Raw genomic sequence first — 18,727 nt, forward strand, 5'->3', positions numbered from 1 at the left:
TTTTTTCTCAATCGACGAAGGTTTTGTTGAACTTTTTCGTGGAAAGGAAATGGGATTTGAAGATAATGTTTGGTTGTGGTGGAATGCCTTCTTCTCACTCTGCATTGTGCACCGCTTTGACGACTTCCGTGGCTCTTTGTCATGGCGTTGCGGACTCGCTATTTCCAGTCTGCTTGGGGTTTAGTCTTATTGTCATGTATGATGCAATTGGTATTCGTCGACATACCGGCATGCAAGCTGAGGTACAAAATCTTGTTTGTTTTACATAAATTTGCTTAGAATAATCTTAAACTTTGAAGTTTCCTTTCTCAGATTGAGTTGTTTGAATATGTTGGTTAGTACTTAGTTCTGCTGCCAATCAATATGGATCTTTTGCATTTATGGGCTTTCTTCTCTGTTTTTCTCTGTGTGTTGGGGAGGAGAGGCTGAGTTGACATGGCTTTATCTGGCTTATGGTTCCTTACTGTATGGAGTTCTGTTAGCTGATATGCTTGGTAATGATATCCTAAGTAATCGTTACGTATCATTGTCAGCCTCACGACTTTAAAATGTATCTACTAGGGAGAGGTTTCTACATTCGGATAAAAAATGTTTTGTTCCCCTCTCTAACCAATGTAAGATGTCACAATCCACCCCCCGTGAGGGCTAGTGTCTTTGCTGGCACATTACTCGGTGACTCGCTCTAATACCATTTGTAACAACCCAAGCCCACCGTTAGTGTATATTGTCCACTTTGACCTGTTATGCATCACCTCTCACGGTTTTAAAACGCATCAACTAGAGAGAGGTTTTCACACCCTTATAAGGAATGCTTCGTTCCTCTCTCCAACCGATGTGGGAACTCACAATCCACCTCCCTCTTTGGGAGCCAGCGTTCTCGTTGGCATACTGCCACAGTGTTTGACTCTGATACTATTTGTAACAACTCAAGCCCACTGTTAGTACATATTGTCTTGTTTTGGCCCGTTACGTATCGTCGTCAATCTCACATTTTTAAACGCGTCCATTAGGGAGAAATTTTCACACTCTTATTATAAGGGATTGTTTGTTTTCTTCTCCAATCGATATGGGATCTCACATTCAGTGTCTAGATTTAGATGTCTTTGACGTCATGATTTCCAAAGTCATCAAATGTTGTAAGGTTAGATGGTTACTTCAGGAAATTTACCCAAAACTTAAGTGATGGTACGGTGGTATCTGTGGCTTATGTCACTTGCATCGATCTTAATTTGTGGTTTTTATAAAGAAAGTATCGTGTCATAAGCGTTTGACTCCAATAACATGTAAGGACGAAAAGATTAAAACCTTTATCATCTTGTTCGAGAATATATGACTTAATTAATTAAACTAGGGTTAAATGGGGCATATTTTAGACATGTGTAATTGCTTTCTCAACAAGTAAGGTATATTGTTATAAAGATTTGGAATGAAATGATAATGCAGGTTCTTAATCTGATCGTTGAGGACTTGTTTGAAGGCCATCCCATAAGAAAAAGAAAGCTGAAAGAGCTGCTTGGGCACACGCCATTGCAGGTCCTTGCTGGTGCTCTGCTAGGCATTGTGGTTGCTTGGTTCTGTTGCCAGGGCTCCATCATCCCACCTTCAACTTCTTGATCCCATCGCAGCTCCTTTTCACTATGGAAATGGCTCATTTTTTTGCCTTCTAATTTACAAATGGCATCATAACTTTATAGCATTCTTCTTTGTTCATAGTAACCATAATCAATTTCATTTCTAGATTGAATTTAATTTTTATTAGATGTTTATAAACAATAAATAAAAAAGACTATTTGAATACATAAAAGAAATTACAATTTAGTTCGATGTCTATTAATTTATGTAGAATTTAACAGTGCGATAAGAGTCCGCTTATGTTTATTACGATAAGAGGCCTCGCTTAGAACAATGTAGTATGAAATTTTACTCTTCCTCTCTCTTTTTGATCTTCATCTAAGAGAAGGTGATATTTAATCTATATTCTAATAATCCAATTAGAAATTCCAAATCAAATTAGGAATATATCATTCTTTTTTTTAAAAAAATTCATAAATAATTTTATTTTAATTCTGTCCTTGCACCATCAAGATGTTAGGGGGTGATGTTTTGATATCGGCCTTCAAATAATAAGAAAAAATCCCATGAATCATCACAACATCGAGTCCTTGTAGCGGCGAGACAGTTTAGACGCGATAAGAAACTAGAGTCTTTCATTCGAACACTCCAAAGACTGTCAGGATTGATTGAATGTAAGAAGATGATTCTAATGATTGATTACCCTTTGTTGTATGGTTTCTTAAGTGTTCGGATTGATTTAATATTGAGTTCCTAGATACATTTTAAGTTGTACGATCTGGGATGTACTGGCTTCATCGGACATGAAGAGGTAAAATCTAGTACAAACCATCTGTAAGTCAGTTACAACAGGCTTTGAACCATATCTGCAATTGTCTGACTGCAATTGTCTGAACGATAGCAGGGTCTCTATGGTGACATAAAACGCCTGTTTTATCAATGGCAAACATCATAATATAAGTTCTCTTTGCTTACAGGGACATGACAGTAACATTTCCTAGCTTTGTCAACAGTGGAGTAAATAGCTCTGATCAAAATGCTTGATCTCAAAATCTTTGTTTTGACATAACACGGCTGAAGCAATTTGTAACTATTTTTTCGCATCGAAATCGATCAGTTTACGTACCTCCACCTCCACAAGTGCATGAAACAAGATGAGAACCCAGGAGAGTTTTCCATCAAAAATGCTGTCCGGGATCGACCATTCCAGCCCTCAGCATCGTCGGACGGTCGGAGTCGGTCAGCAGGAATGTGCAACTTATATTTATGTCATGGCTTCTAGTCATTTTTTCTTCAGTTTCTTTAACTTTCGTTTTGATTTTCCTCTGAAAAGAAAGTGAACAATCAAGAAGAGATTACTTCACAAAGTGAAAGCCAAGTCAAACAAACCATTAAAGTATCATATATATATATATATATCAAGGATCAAAAGGTACCTCCTTGTTGGTGTGTTGCTCAAACCAAGTACACCATTCATTAAAGAACTAATATCTACAGAACGCTCCTTCATGATCATATCATGGTACATTTTGCTACCGATTTCAGTGATTTGTTCCTCCACTTCCTCCAGCGTTTGATCCACATTGAGCTTAAGCTCACCTTTTCTAATGACTGTGACACCGAAACCAATGGCTTTGGCTTCCCGAAAGGCATCCTTGCAAATTTTTTAACAAGAGAGAAACACGGTTATGCAAGTAAAATCGATAAGATATCCGGATAACAACAAAACGAAAAGAAAGAAAAATACATACAAAATACGACGGGTTGTCTCAATAGTTGACGATCACAAAAAGAGATTAATCAAACAGGAAGATTGTCTATGCACACACAGTAACTTCAAAGTAATGATTTAATTACCACAACAACCTGCAAATTATATAAATTCACAATGATTGGAGAAATCCCAAGGTTTGGAAGTTCCACAAACGGATATTGGTTCGGTAAGAACAAACGTTTGCTAGATCATTCAGATAATCCATCAGATGATTAAGGGGAAATAAGTACAGACAATGCAAAATGTCATTAGCCACTTTCGAGTTTGTCAAATGTATTAGAAAGCTTGAAGCTCGAAAACAAGTTATTCCATACCTTAGGTGGACGTGCGACAAGAAACGCATGGCCAGTCCCCAACATTTCCAGATGAGATTGAATGATATAGCAAAAGTTTTTGCAATCACCAGCATCCTCAAAAGCAATAACATGGCATGGCTTTGGCTCAAGTTCAAGATCTTCAGCCATCTCCAAGGAATAGAATCCTACTCTCTGCTCTCCATCTTGCACCGTATACAGTTCGATGCACTGTAAAGTTAAATGAAGTGTTCAAAATCAAATCACAAAGAATTTCAAAATATTCAAATGAAAGTTGAAGTGAAACAATGTTCCAAAAGTATTTGTAACATCATAAGTTGAGTTTTAATCATACTCACAAGTACATGGCGAAGATCTAACCACCACAAATAATCTTCTTCCTTTTCTTCTGCATACTCACGGTACTTGCTAACGACAGCCTGTGGTCCGAACATTTCCATTTCTCTTTTGAGCTTGTTCAATTTCTTTTCCATGAAGTTTTTATTCCTCTCAGGCAACTTGTCCATTAACTCGGCAGCTTCTTGCACTTCTTTCTCAGTAATCCACCGATCTAAATCTTTTCCAATATCCTTCATAACAGATTTGACTTCTGGATCTGTCTCTGCATTATAAGATTCCAAAAATCCCTGGGACCATTTCTTTGTGTGTTGCCAAAATTCCTTCCCTGATTTTTTACCACGTCTGATGGATCCATCACTACTTTCTATAATTGTCGTAGAATCTTTCCTTTCTTTGTTATGAATTGTCATATTGGGATCATTGATATTTTCAATGCTACCATCGGGATTAGAAGACTTCTGCTCGTCTTTATTCGTAGAAAGAGGCAAACCAGCTTTCACAGCGAAAATTTCCTTTCTTTGCTCCAGGAAGTCATTGATGAACTCAGGGTTCTTTTCTAAAGGAGGACCCTTCCAACGGGGAATGATTTTTTCGGGTGGATCGTATATGCTGATGCCATCTAGAGAAAAGAACATAAGGGGGAATCAGGATAAGAACTATTTAACATAAAAAGCTCAAGAACATTGAAATACCTGCTCCATAGTCAAGATTTTCAATGCTGGAGTGGAGCCACTTATGCAACTTCAACAGCTTTTCATTCTCTCTCTCGACTTTCTTCTCAAGACCCTTAAAGAACGTACGCTTTTCCTCTGGATCCATTGAATAGAATGGATCTCGGTTCGATAGTTCATTTTCTCTAACCTTAAAAACAATATCTCTAAGGTTGTCGTCCTTCATCCACTCAAGCTCCTCTTCATTGTCATTTTCATACTTAAGTTGTGCAAATGTAGAAATGGCATCAGATTGCTGTTCACCTTTCTCTCTAGCAACCATATAGTTATCTCTAAAGCCAACTCCAATCTTCTTAACAAAAGGCTCAAGTTCATCAAAATTATCTTCCATCCAGCTCTTTGTTTCTCCATACGGCATGGTTTCTGCATCACGATCATTGCTTTCACGATCCAATGACTTGTGGAGATCTTGACTGCCGCCTACTGAGGGTCCTCCTTCCACAGAACTTTTAGAGCGGTCGTCCTCGAGTGAGATGGAACTTTTATCACTGTGTGCTGAATCAACATTGTCACTAATCAAAGATGACGAATCTAATGCCTCAAATGAAAAGGAAGATTTGAACAGTATATTTTCTGAATCTGCTTCCTTGTTCACCACATTTTCCAACATGTTATCATTTGAAAGCCCTGGAGCAGCAGCAAATTCTTGTGCAGTTATGCCTTGAATTTTCTCATCAGGCATTTGTTTTTGTTGTTTTTCAGAGAGATACTCCCTAGCTTCCTTCACTGTTCTCAAGATTTTTAGTTTCTTTTGTTCGGAATCTGTTTTTAGTTTCTCGGTATCACAGTAAGTTTCAGATTGCGTTGTATCCATAACTCCTAAAGAAGTCTTACAATCTTTAACATCCCATGAGGTGCTATAGCCATTAAGTGGCACTTCCACGCTTGACGTGCTAGATATTTGCAAATCCTTTTTCTCTTCAGAAGCTACACTGTGTGGGAGCTCACTCTCAACACTTTCAAGCACATGCTCATCCTGTGCTAAAACATCAGCCGGAAAACAGGAACCTTCATCTGTATGTTCAACAATGTCATCTTCGTTTGGCAATTTTCCATTCAAGAGACTGCTTTCATCAGAAACAGAAAAGGGGTCTTCTCGTGCCTCAAGTTCCCGTGCATCGCGTGCCATCTCTCTTATTTCCTGAATTTTGTTACTCAAATCTACAACACTTTCATTCAAAGCCTCCGTAGACTCAACTAAACCTAGATTGGTAGCTGATGCTTTCGATTTTTCTTTTGCTATAGTACGCATAAGTTCTTGCTTATCTAATTTGGGCTTTTCAAATGACACCTTAGGTGGTTCTGCACGTTCTTGAATAACTTCAACTCTACCATTCTCCAACACCTCTTTCCCCTTTCTAAATTTGATCTTCCTCCTCATCATTTCTTTCTCGAATTCGCTATACTCAACCTCCTCCTTTTTGAAAGTGAACAATTTCTTCAAAGAAAAAAGTAAGAGAAAACTACATAGAACTAAGCCCCCAGCTCGTGAAAACTTGGTAAAAACCTCAGGCCTAAAATTGAAACCCTGAGCAGCTTTCAGAACAGTAGACTGATCATCTCCTTCAATTACAAACTTGGCGACTGAACTATTCCTTGGAAGCACATTCTTCCCACTCTCCATTTCTCTTGCAATCCTTCTTGCAGCCGAGATTTTATGGTTCACTCCATTTGTGTCATCCAAATCAACTCTCTCAACTTGGGTTCTCGCTAAAATTTCATCCTCATTAATAGAAACCCATTTGACATTCTCATCTGAGTCTTGAAATATCGTAAATATAGGACCAGAACCAATCCCCCAAAACTCAATATCCTGCTTATATTGATCAACCCAATTCTCTAATCTATTCCACAAAACAGATTCACCTAAACCTTTCGGTTTTGTTTCAACAGTGTTATCACTAACATCACCACCAACACGACTGGCAGTCTCACTATGATCAGAAATTCGTTCGCGCAATTGAAAATCAGGATTTAAATTGTCGGGAATGGGAATTCGACGTACCTGTTGCTCCTGGGTGAGTTTCTTCCGAAGCGAATTGCCGCGTCTGGTGGGACGAGGGAAATTAGCGAAAACTATCAAGTTGGTTCTACATCTTGGAAGATTAAAAGTTGGGTATCTGTAGATTTTGGAGGCGGGTTGTTGAATCCTGAATTGGGTTTTGTTATGCCAATTTAGAATTGGAAATTTGGCAGGGAAGAGTGAAACGGAAGGAGTGGTTATTGAAGAGGGAGAAGAGGAGATGGGAGAAAGAAGCTCCATGCGAGAAGGAAGGATTCATAAGAATGAAGGAAGAAAATGGGGAGTAATGCGCAGAGCGAGAAGTTGAGCTAATAGGGAATTAGCTAAAACCCCGTGCTTCACATCACCAAGATGGCGCCTCCTTAACGACGTCGTTGGATACTCCATCTTACCCTTGTGCTCCATACGGCAAAATGAAAAATATATATACGCTAAATTAATAAAATTATCTATAAACTAAATATCTATTAATTTTCAAAAAAATTGTAGAAAAAAAAATATATATATATATTTTTTAATTTATGTAAGCCATAGTAATTTGTTTAAAAGATATATTTGAATTTGATTTTTTTTTTTTTTGTTACTTATTTAAAAGTTAAAAAATATCTTAGAGTTAATATTATATTTAAAAAAATAAAATTTAAAATTAGTATTACCATTTTTTTCTAATCATTGATTGACACTTCGAGATTATATCCAAACTTTTTAACGTTATTTTTAAAAATTCATTTAAATGTTTTTTTTATTTTCTTAAAAAAGTTTAAAGATAGTTTTAAAAAATCAAAAGGTATTTTTGAAGTATGAATATTTTTTAAACCATAGTATTAATAAAGTTTATAAAAGCAAATAATAAAGATAATTTTGAGGCTTGCTTTTAAAAAGTTTTTGAATTATTGAAACGTTTGAGAGTTAAAAAAGCCCTCTAAAATTTAAAAATAATTTTATTAACTTAACCATATAAAATAATAATATTACTTATATGATTAATAATAAAAATAATGACTAAACTAATATCGAATGTTATCTAACTTAAAAAAAAAAATGCCTCCAAAACTTTAAAAATTATGTAATATTCTTAAACTTTAATATATATATATTATTATTATTATTATAATTCGTGAGTTGGTGTAGAAAATTGAGCTTTATATAAACTTTGAATTTTATATTAGTTAGTATAAAATATTTATCTATTAATTTTTTTTGTTAAGACTAACAAATTTACCTAACATTAAAATTTATAAATTTAAGGATTAGACTAGATTTATAATATCTTATTGTTTTGAATTCCAAATTGTGTCTCTTTCTTCCCACTAATACTCTTTACTTTTTAAAAAAATTATAATTAAGCATTACATATTAACCTTACATAAAACATAAGCATAGAAATATTTAAAATTAAATTATAAGTTTACTAATTAAAAAAAATAGAATTTTTAAATATTGAAATTAGTCATTTAGCAGATTATAGAAAATATTTCATAAAATTATATTAAATAATAAATATGAAATTCTAACTTTTAAAGTTATAATTTTCTTCAATTTAACCGTAAAATAAAATATATTTTTACACTAACTGGGCCTAATAAAAAAAATATTTGACTCAGCTTAATTATCAACTCAACCTTAATTTATTTTAAATTATTTATTTGAAATAAGACACTGATTTGGCAGACTAAAATATTCAAAGGGTAAAGATAGAAGAAGTCAAGTAAAATAGTAAACATTAAACGACACCGTTCTGAGTCCATATACTCCTTTCACCTCCAATTTTTTGATACTGATACAGCTCAGCTAGTCTGTTTAAACTTTTCCTTTTTTCTTTTTCTTTATTTTTAATCATCACGACTGAACTGAAAAAAGGAAATGGACAGACGGCGGCGGGAGGATTTTCCCGGCCTTGCATTACGTCGGTCCGTCGACATCAGGCACAACCACGAGGGGAGAATCCGACCCGGGAACCCGCCAAATCGTACACGACCCGGAATCCTTGCTGCTGAATGTTGCCGATGATGGACAGCCCACTGGTCGTTCCAGCGAAGGCGAAGCAGAACCTCCCGTTGTCGTCGACCGGGATAAGATAATTGGACGCCGGTAACGACACGTCAGCGCCTCTAAAATGTAGCACCACCGTCGGCACCTTCACCGTCGTTTTCCCGGATAAGTCGTAGCAAGTATCGAAAAGGGAAAACTCAGGGGCCAATTTCAAACTCGAGGCTCCAGCACGGAAGGCGTCGCGCAAGGCTATGTACGCCGGTCGGTTTAATCGAGTGACGGAGGTACCGCAATCGATGATGACTCCACCATTTCCGTTCGAATCGAGCTTGAAATGTGAAGCGGAGATGCCGAAAACAGGCGTGCCTCCGACGCTGATCCCTAACAGTTCGACATAGTAAAATGTATCCAGCCTAGGGTTTGTGAGAAGAGGAGTGAACCGGGCGGTTCTAGATACGGCGGAGTCACCGAAGACGACGGAGGACGGTTTGGAAGAGGCGGATCGGTCCACCAAGCAGTAGGAGAATTTCTGATTGAAACTCCGGCCAGCTTGCGACGGAAATGACAATCCTCCCCGACCGAGACCTAAAAGCCCCGCCGCACCAACGAATAAGCCCTCATTATCGTGGCCGCAACCTAGGGCTACGCGCTCCACTTTAGTCCGCCGGAAGGTTAGGGTTTCGGTGACGAATTCACCAGTGGTATAGGAACCGTCCCCGTAAGAAACCTGGTAGAGACACGTCTGCTTCTGGTTGCACCCCGGAGATTCGAGCCGGAGACAAAGCGGCGTTCGGCAAAGGACCTTGGAGTAGGATCTGGACTTAACCGGGTTGAAAACCGGGTCGGTCTGAGAGTAGCAATTCTTACAGGGAGCGCACTGTAGCCAAACAATATCGCTACCAGTGTCAAGAACCATGTAGATATACTTGGGCGGCGTGCCAACGCCGATGCGCGTGAAGTACTCGCCGCTACCCTGAGCGAGTCCCGAGATCACTGAGCTACTGAACCCAGTGGTCCCGTGGCTGGTCCCACTAGCTTGGCTAAGATTCTGAGAGCCACCACTGAGTGAACTCAGTTTCGTGACTCTGAGAGCGTCTCTCTGAAGGCGGAGATGGAAGAGCTCCTCCGGCGTTCTGTTCAGAGACAGAGCATCCGAGAGCGTCTCTCTGAAGGCGGAGATGGAAGAGCTCCTCCGGCGTTCTGTTCAGAGACAGAGCATCCAAATGGTGAAGCTGCAACTCTAAGCCGGCCTCCGAGGAGATGAAAGACTCGGAATCGGTGTCGGATTCAGGCGAGAAGAGTGAAGGTGAAGCCGGAAGAGGTTTGGGTATAAGGGTCTGGAAGTCGGAGAAGGCGGTGGAGAGAGAGTGAAGGTGAAGCCGGAAGAGGTTTGGGTATAAGGGTCTGGAAGTCGGAGAAGGCGGTGGAGAGAGAGAGAAGAGTGAGAAGAAAGCCGATAAAGGGTAATGCACTGGTTTTTGCCTCCATTTTTGAGAGTGCGGGAGGTACGAGTTCGGCACAGGTGTGAGAGTATAAATAAAAGAAGTATAAAGAATTAAAGTGGACTTTATAAAAGTTTTATTTTTTACTTTTAATTTTTTTGGGAGTCGAATTATCATTGTATAATATATATATATATAACATATTTATTTAATACTAGAACTTTAAATTTTTAAAATACTATTATTTATAATATATATATATATAACATATTTATTTAATACTAGAACTTTAAATTTTTAAAATACTATTATTTTAGTTTTAGGTTGAGTAATTTATTTCAAAAATATTTTTAAAATTTTTAATTTTTTTTTTTAATATTATGAACGAAAATCATTACTACAGCATTAAACTTTCAAAAAATATATTAATATTTTAATTTTTAAAAAGATTAAAATTTTCAATTTTTCACTAATATTCTTAACTTTTAAAAAAAAAAATACTTTTTCCCTCTATTTTTGGATGCCCTTACTTCTATTCTTCCATTTTTAATAAATTTTAGAATAATACTTTTTCCCTCTATTTTTGGATGCCCTTACTTCTATTCTTCCATTTTTAATAAATTTTAGAATTTAAATATTTTAATAAAATTAGATTTTAGTTAAATTTAATATTGTTGGTTTTATTATAATTTAATCCTCAGACTTTATTTTTTAGTTCTTAAATTTTTTTTAAAAAAATGAACCCAAGTAGAGATTCATATCCAACATATTAAACATAAAATTAAAAATTTAGAATTTTATTAAACATAAAATTTAAAATTTAAAAATATATTAGATATTTTTAAAATTTAAGTGTAGCGATTTATCAATGAATCAAACCGGGTTTATATAATAGTTTTTTTTCTTTTTTTTAATTCAATAATTATAAATATAAGAAATATTTTATTTACTGAGTAATATCTGGTATTGGAATTTTGATGGTGGTAATTAGTGAGTGGAATATTAACTCTTTTTGTATTATTCTAAAAAAGTCAAAAGATTAATAAAATTTCTCAAGAAAAACAATGACAGGAGAGGTGGGGGTTAGGGGTGGAGCCACAAAGCAAAAATGGGAAAGATACCCATTATTGGGGGAAGTGCTGTGACTGAGGCCAAAGGTAACCGGTAATAGTAGACGAAATGACGAAAAAGCCCTTGCAATGTTATTTCAATTTACAATATAGTCCCTTACTTTCTTGCCGTTTGTTGTGTTTAATTAATTCAAATTACAACTCATTTCCATGTCCCATTTTCTACCTTTTCCTTTTCTAAATAAATAATCTAAAAAAAAAAAAAAAAAAGCATTTTTGCTGTTTGAATTGAGATCAAGGAAATGATCATTTTTTAAAAAAATATTTATTTTTATTCGATACCAAATTTGGAAGACCGAACATCAAAATGAGTTATTCTTATAGTTTTTGTATACTCACGAATAAGTGTATTTGATACCTCCGCAAAAACGTAAGCTTTTTTAATATATAATATATTTTATTTATTTAAATTATTTTATTATAATGTATGGAATTAACCTAATTATATAAAGTTTATAAAATTAATAGCATAAAAAAATATATATCATGTATTATTATAAAAATTGTATAATAAAATACAACAATTCCCTTCACCTTTTGTCATTATCCATTCTTCATCACAAGAGAGAGCCAAATCCTCCAAAATTTAAATTGGTATTCATTTATACAAAGTTATCCCAAAAAAAAAAAAAAAAAAAAAATCAAATGAATTCATGAAATTCTTGCTCTTGTTTTCTATGTATTCAAAGATTTCTCTATCCACCCAATTCTCATAAATATCCTACACAACTTGCATTCCCAACAAAATTCAATGTCAAAAATTATGATTTCTTAGGTAAGAAGATAAATAAAGTGGACAATGTTTATTAGTAGTGGACTTAGGGCCATTAAAAATGATATCAAAGCCAAACATTGAGATATGTAAGCAAGGATGCTGTTAGATGAACACGACTCTCCACAATAGTATGATATTGTCCACTTTGAACATAAGCTCTCATGGCCTCATACCAATGAAGTTAGTATTTTTCACTAATAAACTCATGATAATTTCCTAAATTAGCCGATGTAGGACTTTCATCATCCAACCGATGCTAGCCTCCCAAGAGATGTTATAAGATCTCATATCGGTTAAAGAGTAGAACGAAACATTTTTTATTTTTTTATAAGGGTGTGGAAAGCTCTCCTTAAGTGTGAGACTGACGGTAATATATAATGGGCTAAAGCGGACAATATCTACTAAAATAATAATGGCTGGTAGTTGTATTTAAATTGAATAATTTATTTACTTTTGTATACTCTTAATTTGGAATAAAATAATGAAATTTAAAAAGACATTTAAGGTGCTAATTGTTGACCAATTTTCTCCTTCAATCTTGAGGTCATGGAATAAGTTTTTTTTTCTTTTCTAATATCGTAAAATAATTCAATAATATAATGAAAATTACAATAGAAAATATATATAATATAATGACGAGGTTAAAAGATAGGAGATTTACTAAAGTCAACTTCATCATTGATCTATTCGAATAAGTGATTAGGGGTGTACATTTAACCCGGCAATTCGACAACTCGGATCAACCCAACTCGAACTATAAGAATTGAGTTGAGTTTATTTTTTTGAACCCGAACTGAATCGGTTCAATTTTGGGTTCATGGGTAAAACATTCAAGTTAACCCAAACTAAATATATATATATATATATATATATATATATATAATGGATTTGCCACAGTGGTATTGAGTCCCATTCAAAAATATTCACTGTCTCCGACTTATTTCTGTTTTTATTTTTAATTTATTTGTTTGGTTTATATTATTTTTTTTATTTTGTTATTTTTAATTTCTTTTTTTAGTTTCTTATATATATATACATTTTGTTTAATTTCTTTTTATATTATTTTTTTATTTTGTTATTTTTAATTTCTTTTTTTTAGTTTTTTTGTTTTGTTTATATTATTTTTTATTTTTTTTATTTTTAATTTCTTTTTTTAGTTTCTTATATGTATATATACATTTTGCTTAATTTTTTTTATATTATTTTATTATTTTTAATTTTTTGTTTAGTTTCTTTTTATATATATATATATATATATATATTATAACGTCCCCAATTTTCTAAATCTAATTAGTAACGTCACTGCATACCTAATTCATTAGGCGAAAACTCATCATAAATAACCTTACAAAACAAAGTCTTCCATAAAAATTCATAAAATCAAAAACAACCTATCTTCAAATAAATAAACCTTCAATAACCAAATTCAAAAATAAATCTAAATAAAGTAAACTCCTAAAAATATCTCATCTCCAACTTACATGTTGTCCTCACCTCCTAGGTAGCAAGTGACTTGAATATTTTATAAAATACTCAGTAAGTCACCCATTGTTGGGGTTAGGAATGCAAACACATGCAACATATGAGCGGGACCTAACGTGTACATGGACCCACCAGGCGGGCTCGTAAACATACCCCCAGTGCCTGACTTGGTCGGGCACAACGTGTTACACGTAGCCGGACACCACAGAACAGAAAAAGACCTGCATGATATCATGGCAAACATAAATATCGTATTTCATTCTTTCATAACATAAAGGGGAAGGATTCCGTGCACATGACATACATATATGCATGAGGTCGCTTAACATATCTAACATGAACTTACATATGCAGTGCTAATATTGCATATACGCTTCTTACGTTACATGACATCTTAGATGACTTACATTACATGGCATATTACATAATATGAAAGTACATTCTAGTTGCATAAACATCTCATGACATGACTCGAAAATACTACGTGTATACATGGCATCGATCAACCTTTTCATGGCATATACTACTAATGTCAACAGTCAACATAATTCATACATCACATATCATATCACATAAATATGGTGCATGCAGGGGCCACAGGGCACGCATCATCATACAACACGTAGTAGTAAGCTAACTCCAATAGTAAGGTCACTTACCTCGATGGTCTTGGTTGAAGTCACTCACAACGAGCTAATCCCAGCAGTTAAATACGTCCTATGATAACCACATAAAAACTTAGAACATTTCATAAGGTACCCTAGCTAAACCTCATGTTATTTATCAAAATAACCCCAACCTAATCTGTCTTTAACATTTAGGAACCATACTGATCTCTGGTAAAACTAAGGGCAGAAACGACTTCGGAAGGGTCGAAAACCTTAGAATCGATATATTATAGTGATACCGAGTCACCAAGTCGAGCCGCGGGATTTGACGGAGCCGAGCCGAGAGCACACGTGCAGAGCCGAGACCAAGGCTGCAGCGCGTCCGTGTTGGGCCGAAACGCACAGGGCCCGCGTCCGTTTCGTGGACTGAGGCCGAACGTGAACCTGACCCATTTTCCTTCGTCTTCCTTACCCGAAATCTCGCGTAAACCCTAATCGTCGCTGCGCCGCCAACGACGACGTCACAACCCCGATTCCGACAATGCGACGACACCCCTCGCCTATTCCGACAGACGCGCAACGATATTCAACACCGATAGCTTCAATCGATTCTCCCTCCGGCCACTCACAGAAGAAAACCAGCGAACCACCCACACGTTTTTCCTGGCTAACCCTCTCGATTTTCCCGTACTCTCAGATACATTCGAAAACCTAAAAAGTTTGGAGAGTCAAAGTCGTTTCCAAAGAAGAAGGAGAGTTAGAATATGAGAATATAAGAGGTATGACTTTTGATTAAGGGAGTAATTTCCTGTAAAAAATAGTGGGAAGCGAGAATAAATGCATAAATCTTGTACGTAAGGGAAAAATGGAAAATATGAATGCGTTATATATATTTTAAATCACAATTTATATATATTTTTATTTTTCTAATAGTTTAAGTACATTTCAATTAAAATATTTTTATATATTTTTATTTTTGTTATATAATACTCTTAAACTAAATATTTTTATTGTTTATTTAATTTCATGATCTGTATGGTTGTTACTCTAATCAATTTTAAAAAAATATCGGTATTTAATTGTCTTCATATATGTATTTGTTTGTGAACTTTTAATATATTTCATCTAATATTGTATCCAAATAATTATGAAGTGTGGATAAATAAAAGTTAAAAAAAAATTTACACAACCCAAAAATAGAAGGTTGGGTTGGGTTACCAATCCAACCAACCTGACCACCTGACCATGTACACCCCTATAAGTGACTATCCAATTTATAGTCTAACTTCTACGGATTATTAAATTAAATAGTTTTTTTAAAAAACTGATTTACAAAAATATTACTTTTTGATAAGCTTCTACTACCATATTTCCTTGTCGTCAATCACTCAGCTTTTAAAGACTAACTCGAGCATAGAAACTTAGACTAATTACATGCATGTAAACAACAAAACCACCTCAACTGGATCGGACCCTTGCCTCGAAAGAATTCACACTTGGCCACTAGCTTTCTCCTTTATATTTCATTTCTAGTACCATTGTTGGAGTGATGAGAACATGTTTCAAAGTACTAATTCGTGAAATTAGCATGACTGACCATCAGATTCTTGGTGGCTTATTCCATGTTTAATAGCCTGACCGTAATGATGTTAATTGTAGTTATATCTAATGGAATAGATTTCGAACAAGTTATTATCTCCTAAATTTGATCGAACTCAAATTCTTAGTGATTAATTCCATGTTTGCTCCACTAGTTATTATCTCCCAAGTTTGCTTTACAAGTTAACAACTTCTAAACTTGTCCACAAGTTAATATCTCACGCAAAAGCTAAACAAAGTACAAGTCAAGCTTATTGACTTATAATCTCTCGATCTCTCATGTAAGCTTGACAAATTTAACTCTGATTAAGGCCTTGGTGAGAATATCCATGTGTAGCTCTCTAATGATGTGTCACTTTTCAACACACTCACGAACAAAGTAGAAGCACGTGTCGATGTGTTTGCTGCATTCGTGAAAATATTGGATTCTTCATTAATGAAATCAAATATTTGTTGTCGACGTAGAGAGTTACTGACTTTGACTCACTTTCGGTCACTTTGCTCAACAAAATTTTCAGTCACAATACTTGGTATAGTGTCACAGTTGCTGCCATGAACTCCACCTCACGGAAAGGTAGTGCCATAACTCGCTTTTTTTAGATTACAAAGTGATAAAATTTTCGTTGAGATAAAACATCATTCTGCCTCTCTGGTTAAATCATTATAAATAAGATGGACCAGTTCTTCAAGTCCTCACCATCTTTGATACTTTAGCTTGCAGTTTGTGGTTTTTCTTTGCATAACAATGAATGTGTTTGACCACGTGATGATACATCATAGTAAACTTCTTTATGTATCTATTCATCATTCCGACAATATATAAAAGATTTGGACGAGTATGTATCAAGTATCTTAGACTTCCAATGACTTGTCTATACTTGGTGGGATTCACCAAGCTTCCTTTAGCATCTTTCCTGAGTTATACAAGTGTCCGAGTTATACTTGGTGGGATTGTCTTTCCATTCATTTCAAAACTTCGACGATCCCTTCCCGAACCAAACATGACCAGGTTGCACTTTGTCATCTTAAATTGTTGCAGTACCTTCTTAACATAGGCTAATTGCTTTAGCATGATGCAGTCTTTCTTTTGCCCCACCTCCATATAGAGGTAATATATGAGTATTCCGATGTGAGTCATCTCAAACTCTTTATCATTTACTACTTGAATTTTTTGATGCCTTCTCCACTTGTACCAGCGATGAACACGTCGTCAATTCATAATTTCTTGTATAAACCACTTGATGTTGCGAGAATTTCATGAAATTGAGACTCTTCAAGCTCTTGTCCAGACATATGTTCCATGCCCTCGGTGCTTGACGTAAACCATAAAGAGCCATTGACAACTTGGACACTTTGTGCTCTTTGGTTTTGACGACGAAACCTTAGGGTTGGGCAACACACACTTCTTCTTGGAGGTCACCATTTAGAAATGTCAGTTGATGTCCAAGCGATAATCCTCCCGCCCATGTTGAGTTGCAAGGACAATACTTAAACTCACAGTCTTGAGTCTAGCCACCCGACCGAAGACCTCCTCAAAATCAACTTTTTACTGTTGCATGTATCCCTCACCACAAGTCTTGCTTTGTGTTTGTTGATTTTCCCTTCACTATTCTTCTTCAACTTAAACACTCGCTTCAAACCGATGGGTTTGTAATCGAGCAGTAAGTCAGTGAGTGCCAACATCTTGTTCTTCTCAATAGTTTCAAGCTCTTTTTGCATGGTCTCTTGCACATTATCTCATATGTTGTCCCATCTCCTCAACAACGAGTAACACTAGCTCGTTAGGATCTAACTCTTTTTCGAGTGTATCTAAATAAATTTTATTAAGAGAACAAAATTTCTTTGATCCTCCATCTGTCGTGGATCCTACTACTGTGCTCTTGCTTGCGCTCCCTTGATCTAAAATGTGGTGTCACCGGTGATGACGTGTGTGGATTTGTTGGTGTTGATGTCGGTGCACTTTCTAGGTCTGCCTCATCTTCTGTAGTTCTCAACTCTTACAATATTCTTTTTACTGCCACAACACTAACAAGCTTATTGATTTTGGTTTCTATCACCACGCTTCTTAATATGTGACCCAGATGTCTTGACATGGGGTTGTACAATCGAAAACTCTTAAATACTCGAAGTGAGATTTCTTATCGACAAGTGAGGTTTCTTACCAAATCTTGCTCGGTGTAAGATTTTTATTAATTTAACCTATTTATTGATAAATATGAAAATTAAAAAAAAAAAAAAAAAAAAAAAAAAAAATTGTTTGGATCTAACGCTGGAGTCTGAATCCATTAAGCCCAACGGTGGAGCCTTATATGCTAAATAATTAAAAATAAAAAAGGAAAGAAATAAATAAACCTTTCGTTATTTTGCCTCTTCAGAATTTCTCCAACCGCCGTCGAAAGCCAAGGCGAACGGAGTTCTCTACAAATTACAGCCCTTCCAATCGGAGACGGCCGGTTTCATTTTTCCAGCCGACTGAACTTCACCAAGAAACGTCCGGAACAGTTTCCATTTCTCTTTCAACTCCGGTATTTTCTTGTTTTCAAGAAACATGGACAATGAAACCCGACGGAGAATCGAGGAAACGGTGATTGACTTATTGAAGATATCGAACATGGAAGAGATGACGGAGTACAAAATTCGAGCCGAGGCCGAAAAACGACTCGGAATGGATCTCTCCGATATTCAATGCAAGTGCCTGGTGAGGGACGTGGTCGAGGACTTTTTACATTCATTTACGGAACGTGATGATAAGGGCAAAGAGGGAGAACCAGGGCCTAGCGATCGTTACGAGAATAAAGCGACGGAGCAGGAGATAGTCCGGAAGAAGGAGATTAACGCTGATGTTGACCGTGTGATTTGCCAGGTAAAGCCTTTGCCCTTCTTGATTCTTGAGAAAAGTTGTTGTGAATTTGAAAGCGGAAAAATTGGGATTTTGCGTATATCTGG

The 18,727-nt window shown here is 35.7% G+C and overlaps 3 protein-coding genes across 4 annotated transcripts; 1 reads left to right on the forward strand and 2 right to left on the reverse strand.

Annotated features, from left to right (window-relative positions):
* Window positions 1-8: 8 nt before the first annotated feature.
* On the forward strand, window positions 9-1,737 carry LOC111473759 (uncharacterized membrane protein YuiD-like). The gene is made up of 2 exons (XM_023119162.1): window positions 9-242; window positions 1,444-1,737. The coding sequence occupies exons 1-2, from the start codon at window positions 66-68 to the stop codon at window positions 1,612-1,614; spliced, it is 348 nt and encodes a 115-aa protein (XP_022974930.1). The 5' UTR covers window positions 9-65; the 3' UTR covers window positions 1,615-1,737.
* A 566-nt stretch (window positions 1,738-2,303) lies between these two features.
* LOC111473760 lies at window positions 2,304-7,055 on the reverse strand. 2 transcript variants are annotated; one of them, XR_002715765.1, is made up of 6 exons: window positions 4,692-7,055; window positions 3,999-4,618; window positions 3,661-3,870; window positions 3,009-3,226; window positions 2,699-2,897; window positions 2,304-2,500 (listed from the first exon to the last, which is right to left on the reverse strand). XR_002715765.1 is itself a non-coding variant. In XM_023119163.1 (5 exons), the coding sequence occupies exons 1-5, from the start codon at window positions 6,991-6,993 to the stop codon at window positions 2,855-2,857; spliced, it is 3,393 nt and encodes a 1,130-aa protein (XP_022974931.1). In that variant the 5' UTR covers window positions 6,994-7,055; the 3' UTR covers window positions 2,533-2,854. The 2 variants fall into 2 exon arrangements, 1 of the variants encoding a protein (XP_022974931.1); XM_023119163.1 differs by lacking the exon at window positions 2,304-2,500 and having other exon boundaries at window positions 2,533-2,897.
* Window positions 7,056-8,402: 1,347 nt separating this feature from the next.
* On the reverse strand, window positions 8,403-10,256 carry LOC111473763 (aspartyl protease family protein 2-like). The gene is made up of 3 exons (XM_023119171.1): window positions 10,115-10,256; window positions 9,936-10,044; window positions 8,403-9,868 (listed from the first exon to the last, which is right to left on the reverse strand). Exons 1-3 carry the CDS (start codon window positions 10,231-10,233, stop codon window positions 8,675-8,677), a joined length of 1,422 nt encoding a protein of 473 aa, XP_022974939.1. The 5' UTR covers window positions 10,234-10,256; the 3' UTR covers window positions 8,403-8,674.
* Window positions 10,257-18,727: the final 8,471 nt, after the last annotated feature.

Source organism: Cucurbita maxima, unplaced genomic scaffold, assembly GCF_002738345.1.
Source record: "Cucurbita maxima cultivar Rimu unplaced genomic scaffold, Cmax_1.0 Cma_Scf00159, whole genome shotgun sequence".
Taxonomy (NCBI): Eukaryota; Viridiplantae; Streptophyta; class Magnoliopsida; order Cucurbitales; family Cucurbitaceae; genus Cucurbita; species Cucurbita maxima.

Excerpts from the sequence above, each read along its gene's own strand:
- LOC111473763 (XM_023119171.1), bottom strand. The coding sequence starts at position 10,233 with ATGGAGGCAAAAACCAGTGCATTACCCTTTATCGGCTTTCTTCTCACT. Across the intron at positions 10,045-10,114 it reads CCTCTTCCGGCTTCACCTTC|CTTCTCGCCTGAATCCGACA; the intron begins ACTCTCTCTCCA and ends TTCACCTTCACT. Across the intron at positions 9,869-9,935 it reads CTCTGAACAGAACGCCGGAG|GAGCTCTTCCATCTCCGCCT; the intron begins GAGCTCTTCCAT and ends AGAACGCCGGAG.
- LOC111473760 (XM_023119163.1), bottom strand. The coding sequence starts at position 6,993 with ATGGAGCTTCTTTCTCCCATCTCCTCTTCTCCCTCTTCAATAACCACT. Across the intron at positions 4,619-4,691 it reads AAATCTTGACTATGGAGCAG|ATGGCATCAGCATATACGAT; the intron begins GTATTTCAATGT and ends TCTTTTCTCTAG. Across the intron at positions 2,898-3,008 it reads AGCAACACACCAACAAGGAG|AGGAAAATCAAAACGAAAGT; the intron begins GTACCTTTTGAT and ends CTTTCTTTTCAG.
- LOC111473759 (XM_023119162.1), top strand. The coding sequence starts at position 66 with ATGTTTGGTTGTGGTGGAATGCCTTCTTCTCACTCTGCATTGTGCACC. Across the intron at positions 243-1,443 it reads ATACCGGCATGCAAGCTGAG|GTTCTTAATCTGATCGTTGA; the intron begins GTACAAAATCTT and ends ATGATAATGCAG.